The sequence below is a fragment of the Limulus polyphemus genome, unplaced genomic scaffold (genome assembly GCF_000517525.1).
Source record: "Limulus polyphemus unplaced genomic scaffold, Limulus_polyphemus-2.1.2 Scaffold129, whole genome shotgun sequence".
Classification (NCBI taxonomy): domain Eukaryota; kingdom Metazoa; phylum Arthropoda; class Merostomata; order Xiphosura; family Limulidae; genus Limulus; species Limulus polyphemus.
The window spans coordinates 1,037,625-1,045,883 of record NW_013665739.1 but is presented as its reverse complement, the minus strand read 5'-3'; the positions used below and the strand labels follow the sequence as shown (position 1 = coordinate 1,045,883).

General features: G+C 30.8%; 1 protein-coding gene across 1 annotated transcript in view; it reads right to left on the bottom strand.

The window, feature by feature from the left end:
• Window positions 1-1,559: 1,559 nt before the first annotated feature.
• The window catches only part of LOC106473388 (40S ribosomal protein S25-like), a 15,105-nt gene continuing 8,405 nt past the window's right edge, over window positions 1,560-8,259 (bottom strand). Inside the window, exons 2-4 of the mRNA XM_013934074.2 lie at window positions 7,409-7,501; window positions 7,096-7,279; window positions 1,560-1,683 (exon numbers count right to left, since the gene is read on the bottom strand). Coding sequence (XP_013789528.1) covers window positions 1,607-1,683; window positions 7,096-7,279; window positions 7,409-7,501 — 354 coding nt within the window. The 3' untranslated portion in view covers window positions 1,560-1,606. The remainder of the gene's footprint in view (window positions 1,684-7,095; window positions 7,280-7,408; window positions 7,502-8,259) is intronic.

The window sequence follows — 8,259 nt, the reverse complement described above, 5'->3', positions numbered from 1 at the left end:
ATATATATATATATATATATATATATTACAATCATCAATTTGTCATACCATACTCAAGTGTATTTCTTAACATTGAATATTATAATAAGAGCATAGTTATAGAAATTTACGCAATATATGTTGCACAAGGCAATTCAAGGAAAACAAACATGTTATTTTTCGCTACATCACGGCAAAACTACCCCGTTTCTGAAACCCAATCAACACCTGTTTTGCCAATGTAGTCCTAAAACTGGGTTTAAAATCCTGTAATTATAACTGCGTCATCAAACTCTTTCAAAATACATCTTAAGATATATTGCATGAAAATTTAATTATACTTATATATATTAAGCAATAATCCTACTATTATCCTCGGTCATCAATTTAACTGAAAAATAGTGAACTAATATGTATCATGATTTAGATTGTTGTTAAATTTTTAAAGTAAAATAAATATTTCATATTAAAGTTTTTGTTTGTAGTTAAGCACAAAGCTAAACAATGGGCTATCTGTGCTCTGCCCAACACAGCTATCAAAACCAGGTTTCTAGCATTGTAATTCCGCAGACATACAGCTGTGCCACTGGGGGGGCTCATATTCAAGTAACCTAGTTCAATACTCTTAACTCTTAGCGCCATCTGCCGATAATATAATACAAATAAACGAGACATTCAACAATAAGGGCCCCTATAAAGCAGGTATGTTCGCAATCATGCATGCAGTTTATTTTAAAACTCGCATACCTTTGTTCGCAGAAGTACAGAAAAACTTTGACAACTATTATATAATCTTTACTAATACCTTTTCAGATTCGACTTAAATACTTTTGGAATTATAATAAATGGTCCATTGTTTCTTTTGGGCTTTTTTTGTGTATAATCTTGTTCATTGGAACAAAGTTAATGCTTTAGCGTAATGTAGGTACGATCTTTAAATTTGAATAAAGATTTGAGTGGACTATTTCTGATATTTATTCTTTAAATGATGAAAAGAAGTGAACACATATCAAATTACACAACAATTACCTATGAGATACTTAAAGTTGTTACTTCTTTTAACCGTTATATCAATTCACTAAACCAGTGTTAAAATGAAGTGTCTTATTCCAGTAATTAAAAGATGCAATTCTAGTCATCGTTGGGTTTCAGCACACCATACATCCCGACGTTTGTATTATCCATAATAATTTAATTATAAAGCAGTGGTTTACACTGTGTAAATACGTAGGTGTAAAAATACTTGGCCAACAAACCAAATAATGAAGTCCTTCAATTGTCAATTTATGAGTTTGAAAAATAAAGTGTAGTCTTAAGAAACAGAAGTCAACCATTGCATTTTCCACGTATGTTTAAATCTGAAATCAGTTCAGTACTTTCATGTTTCATTCCATCCATTAATTTAATAATGTGTTGCTTATAAAATCAACACATTCTATACTTTCCATTCCAATAAAAACATTATTAACGTGTACAAAATTCAGTGTTACTGTATTGCATTTTTATTATTAATATATTTGTATGAATGGTGACTAAACAACACACACCTTAAACCAAGCTTAGAAACGAGCTGGAAAACATTATAGAAAACAAGTGTTTATTTCACACAAGAGGGAAAGTACAATGTTCACTGTGCATCATCCCCCTTTGTGGTCCTTGTGTAAATAAGCTGACTGTGATGCTTCACCACTTGCTTAATGAGGCCTGAAACAGCAATGAAAAATAGTTAAAAGTTAATACAGCAAACATTTTCTGTGTTTTTGTATTCTTAAACAACTGTTAGCATAATCTTGAATATAAATGAGATTGCTGCAGTATACATACACAGACAGGTTATAAAGAAAGTTTCAGTTCATTTTATCATATCTTGCAAATATAACAATATGGTAGAGGAAGATGAAAATACCACACTTGTCAACATGTTACCACCAGTGATACCTGAAGACAGGTATGTACCATACAAACTGCAGCACACCAGATAAGATGCTGTTACTGATGTAATGTCAATGTCTGGAATTTGGAGAAGCACATATTGAGGAGTTGCTACGACTGACTATACATTAAGTAATAGTGGTTCCCCTGGTGGTAAATATAATTTTCATCCCTCTAAGCCCCTAACCATCAACGTGCAATTTCATCTTCCCATGCCATACCATTTTTAAGGTACAATGTGCTGAACTGATAAATTTTCATTATAATCCCACTGTATATATAATGTTGTACCAACTTACATACTAGACCAAGTGTTTCATCAAGTTTGGTTATAACTTATTTCCAAAGCAAGAAAAAGCTCTTCCAAAATGAAAATGACAAGTGTTCAATACATGCCTAAGGTAAAAAAAAACATCAGAGAACAAAGTGACAAAAAGGTTTACAAATGTATTTAATAGAACAGCAGTCACCTTGAATTTTGTGTTATAAAATAGAATCAATGTGTCTTTAAAAAAATAAATACTTAAACATAACACAAAGTATAAAACTGGTCTAATTATTATAACCACTGTTGAAGGACGAAGCTTCAAGTCATCACTTGTAGGGAGAATGTAGTTATATTGTAATTTAGTAAGATTACGGTGAAAGTGTTTAGAATTTACAAGGAATCATTCAATGTCCAGCTTTCAAGTTAAGTATTATTTTAGAGTATTATGAATTTAAATGCTAATATGAAAACAAGTGAAAAAGTCTACAAAATAAAGTTAATCTTAAGAAAAGGAAAATTTCCATTATATAACCAATTTGAATGTCATCTCACTCACATGCTATATTTTCAGAGGTGTGAGTATGATCAACAATTTGTTACAAAATGTCATCATCATTATAAAGTTAATTCATAGGTTTACTCGTTAAATTTCAGTTTGCACCAGATATGGAACCTGAAGAATACAATAACTACTGCGTATATATATCCCTAGTTAATCAACAGTGTGTAGCTCTAAGATTAATTAATTCTCACATGGATGGTTTTTAGTTGACCATATGATGCAAAAATTGTACCACCAAGACAGCAGTATTTAACATCTAGAGAATGAGCAGCTGTAATCAGCCAGCATTCAAGTTCCTTTGGCTTACAGTAAAACCTAGAACTGGGAAAATATTTCTGATGAGAATCCAGAAGATATACCATCTTTGAAGAGAGAAGAGCCTTCCATCACAACAACACAAGGATTGTAAACATTGTTTTTACTGCTAACAATTTATAAAATTATTGAAAAGGAAAGAAATGGTTATTTGTCTATTGATATTAGAAAGAAAAAAAAATTTCATTGAAGTTACTGTTGAAGGAATGTTGTCTTAATTCGGAGTAACAGTACCTATAGGGACCAACAATGGACCATGTGCTCCAAAGTACTAGTCAAATTATCCACCTTTACATACTTTTTAGAACAGTTGTATATTCTCCACACAGGTTTTCAGAACATTTTACTTTAATGATCTTAAATAACAATTCTCTCTAGTCTTCCTGGAAATCAAGCTAAAAATGATAAACTTCTTAAAATCAGAACCATTTTAGACAATCTTTTACAACAATTAGTAACATATTGAAACCCAGACAGGTATGTAAATATAAAATTAGATTTCCCTAACATCTAACAAATCTATGAAGCAGGGAATAAAGTTGTAAAACAAATTAGAAGATATTGACTCAAATTCAAAATGTGTACTAGCTCAAAAAAAAAGGGGGGGGATACGCATGTTTGAGGTTTACCTGATGCTACTGTAATTAGATTGATAGGACAAAAACACTAGAATGGGACACACTACCTTTATACACAACTATTACACTTTTCCCTAACTCTAATAAACTATCATTATGTCATACATGTATTTAAAAAAAACAGGGTTTACTTTTATAAGGAACAGTGGATTATGCATTTGCTTAAACATAAAGCTATGTTTCTTATATATGCCGTACATTAGCTGTTAAATGGGTGGACAAGTAAAACATTTAAGCACTTTCTACATGTTGAAATGACAGATGGGATAAAGAAAAATAAACTTAGTTGGATTAAAAAACCAGATATACATTGGAGGAAATTATATAAATGATCATTTTTATTATTTCATAGGTAAAAATAAAATAAAAATAATCAGATCACATTAAAAGTTTCCTTCACTTTTCAACTGGGAATTGTTTAAAATTTTTCATACTATACAAATAGCTAACAAATCAACTAGTATATACTCAAAAGCATTTAGGAGAGGTTTGATCACAACTTTAACACAGAAAACCGATGGATGAAAACAGATCAAATATCCATTCACTATATTTTTCAGACTCACCTTTGAAACCGACTGCATGACCAACAAATAGAATATATTAAGAAAAGATACAGACTGTGTTTGACAAACAACAGAGTATACATGCAATACACTGTGTTAGATGCAGTTTGTATACCACGCACTTTGGAGAGTAGCATACCATTGTTACTCATGGAATTTAGCCTTTCTCTTGCGTTTTTTCTTATAGAAGAAAAGGAAATCAATCAATATAATTTTTGGAATGCACAATCCATTGTCATAACATCATTATATAACACATCTAAACACTGTTTATAGATGTATATAAACATTTCTTTTGTTATTTTAGTAGAATAAATTTTAATACTGCATTGTTAAAGGTATGCACAGTATATCTGATTCTACATATTTGTGTGATATGCAAACCATTATGCTCATATATTATAAATGTGCATATTTTTTGTTAGTTTTGCACGATACAAGTTTTACAAACTTAAAAGTTCTATCAAAATGGGTATTGGTAATGTGCAAAACTGGTTAGTTTGATGCAATTTGTGTATGCATTATATAAACCAAATCTTATGTTCAAGAAAGTCATTGTTTGCATTCACGTTTTATCTGTAGTTTCATAAATTTTAGTTCTATATGTAGATCTAGCTTTGCATACAAAGTTGTTTTATCACCTTCATATAACACTAATAGTTTGTAATTATTCATATATACTTGCAAGTAACCAAGTTAAACTGGTTTCATTTTTACTCATGTATACAAAAAGCTTATTTCAAATGTAACCAACAGATATAAAACCTTGCTGGCAAAAATAAAAACAAATCTAACATATATGAAATCTAATGTACAATTTTACATTTTAATGTAGGCATGGTCTGAAATAACAATACACAGAAGAATTAGAAGAAGAGAGAAGCAAATGTCCTCGTATCTAAATTTTCTCACCCTCAACTTATTGGTAAATGTTTTCTAAACAACAATGGAATACTACAGTGGTCCAACTCAATGTATCTATTTTGTAATTATAGCAAAGATAGAGAAATTGGTAAAATAAATTAAGAAAACTAAATAAACAATATAAATGGTGAAAAACCCTTAGGATTAGAATAATTTATTTAAATCTGTTCCTTTAGAATAGGAGATTTTTGGCCTGAAAAAGAACTTCCTCCTTCTAAGAGACCTTTCTCCTCCTTCATGATAAAAATTTAAATGAAGTGCAAGGAGCCTTTTTTTTTGTTTTTTGTGCCAAATACTTCCTATTGACTTCATTACGAAATTTTATTTGTCTTTTCTATAGAAGGAAATTTCTACACGAAGTGAAAGAAATTTGATTTTAGGCTTAGACAAATTTCCTTATCTCTAGGAGTTATGGCTCTTCACAAAGAAGTGTATATAGCATACTCTTAAGTTTGGAGTTAAAAAAATAAAATTATATATCAGCCTCTAGAAAGTTCAAAAACATGTCATCCCATTAGGAATGTAAGAGACTTAAAGGCCTGGAGATTATTACCAAATTCACAAAAAAAAAAATTGTAATATCCATTCTACAGTTCCTATACTTCAAAACAAAGATGCAAAAACCAGGTGCAAAAATATTTCACAACTTGACAGCTATGTATTATGTACAAAGTGGATTAAAGGTTTGTCACAAGTTTTTGATTTTGATGCATCTCAATGTTGTTACAATGCATGTTGCCACATCCAGCCATTCTTTATCTGACGACTGCTATTAATGACAAGAGCCCTGCAGTGTAACTTCCATTACAAAAGGCTCCATAATGTCAAAGTAGATCACTCCTACCTGCTTAGTTTTCATAATCCATCTAGTTTACAAGGACAACAGTTTACTCGCAAACTAATCAAACTTAAATCAATATGATGCATATGGGAACTAAACCAGTATGTCTTTTATGTGGAATAGCATGAATATCTATTTTATTCTCCAGCTGCATGGGGTATACAATGGCTGAATGGGCTCATGAATTCATACCTGTTAGTCTTATTGACAGCTGAGGATGTTTCTTGATTATGTTGTGTACTGTTGCCTGGAGTACACGCACAGCTTTTGCCACCGATTGTATTTTGTGGATTATCAATCATTACAAGGCACTTCGCTTTACTTATCACAACTGGGGTACAATTTGTTGCAGGTCTCTTTAAGGATGGATAAAATGGTGGCAACAAGCTCATCCACATTTATTTTCCAATGTCATTCAGTACATAATGGCACTGTATATGTTTGTTCTGCAGTGTAAAACAAATGTGTGTATATTCAGATTTTCAAACACAAAATGTCAAATGTGGATAATATAAATCCCTGATCTGAACATATCTTTATGGCCTGAGTGTATGAATATTTTGCAGCAGAAAGGGCTGCAAAATACCTTTTTCTAGAGTTATTAATTCTTAGTGTTATCATGTCACCTGAGAAATATCAAATGTAGTTCTGATAGGCACGTGCTATTCCAACTTTACATAATATCAGTTGTGGTTGTCACATAAATAACCTGCTTATTAATATGTTCAAAACTGTTTTAATATAACATGTTCAATCATCTGCATAACAAACCTGTTCATAAACCTCAAAGATATTTTAGCTGTACCTATATGGACATGCAAACTATTGTAAATAATTCAATAATTTTTTTCAGTGAAATTACTTTTTACTTGAGATACTAAATACCTATATTGTCAGTGTAAAGGATACCACCACTACAGGCGAATGTATAAGAAAAAGAGGGTTGCTGTTCTATACTGAGAAATTGCTGCTTGGCTAAAGATATAAAAATAAATTAATTCAATTACAAGAGTATTTGAATTTTTACCTTCTGTTACATACTATGTTAAAAAAATTTAATGTTTCCTCACCTTTCTGATGGAGTTCTTCCAAGGCTCTACGAGCAAGGGATCCACGGACCTTTAACCTTTCAGACACAACAGAAGGTGTAATCAGCTTATACATCGGTACCTCTTTAAGGAGCTTTTCATAGGTAGCTTTATCAAACAACACAAGGTTGTTAAGTTTGTCTCGCACTTTTCCCTTGGACCACTTCTACAGTGTGAAATAAACACACAAATGTAAACTCTCCACTTAGTATGTTAATATACTTTCTTTGATCATTAATTCTAAGCTACTGGGTGTGATTATTTCAAAGCAATAAGACTCGATAATATTACAAACCTTTTTCTTAGCTTTTCCACCAGCAGAACCTCCTTCTTTCTTCTTTTTAGCTGTTGCAGCTTTTGGATCTTTTTTTGGCTGTTGTTTTGGAGGCTATAAATACAAAAAAATGATATCACTAAACTAATTACATATGAAGAAAATTAAGATCTAAGGAATTTTATTACTTTTTTTTTATACTGGAGTACAACATTTTATATTACAGCTGAAAATTTTCTCTGTTTTTTTTAATATGTTTTTCACTTCTTTAGATTTGAAGAAGATAAAGAGCAAATTCAAAAATGTAATCAACAAAAAAGAAAGTCGAAAAAGAAGAATTTTCAGCAGTGGATAGTTTTACTATTGATTATCTAATATTGATACAATAGCCACCCAAATAAAAGGAATAAAAATAAGATCTACCAATCTTTCCTAGCCTTATGGAATATATACCAAGTAAAAATATAACTCTCACGCAGTCAAAGGAAAATAGTGGCTCTAATAAGTAATCCATATTAACCCTTTCGAGGTGGTTCACAGGTGAAAAGCCATGTCATCTCATTTGTTGACTCGCATTCAAAATTTTATTGAACTACTATTTCATGAACTTATGTCAATAACTTTGGTATTAAACAGCAATTGTAATTAAAATTTTAGTACTATACATTACTCAATTTCTTAATTTAAAAGTAAATATTAAAAAACACAGATAAACATCAATCTTTGTGTGTAATGTTGAATGCAGCAGTGGTTCAAATTAGATGTTTGTGAAGTCAACATACTAAGTCTATAGTTTCATATGAATTAGAAACTCAAATTACAGACATTGACAAGCTAGAATATAAAATAAGAAGGTCTTATCTTTTCTATTT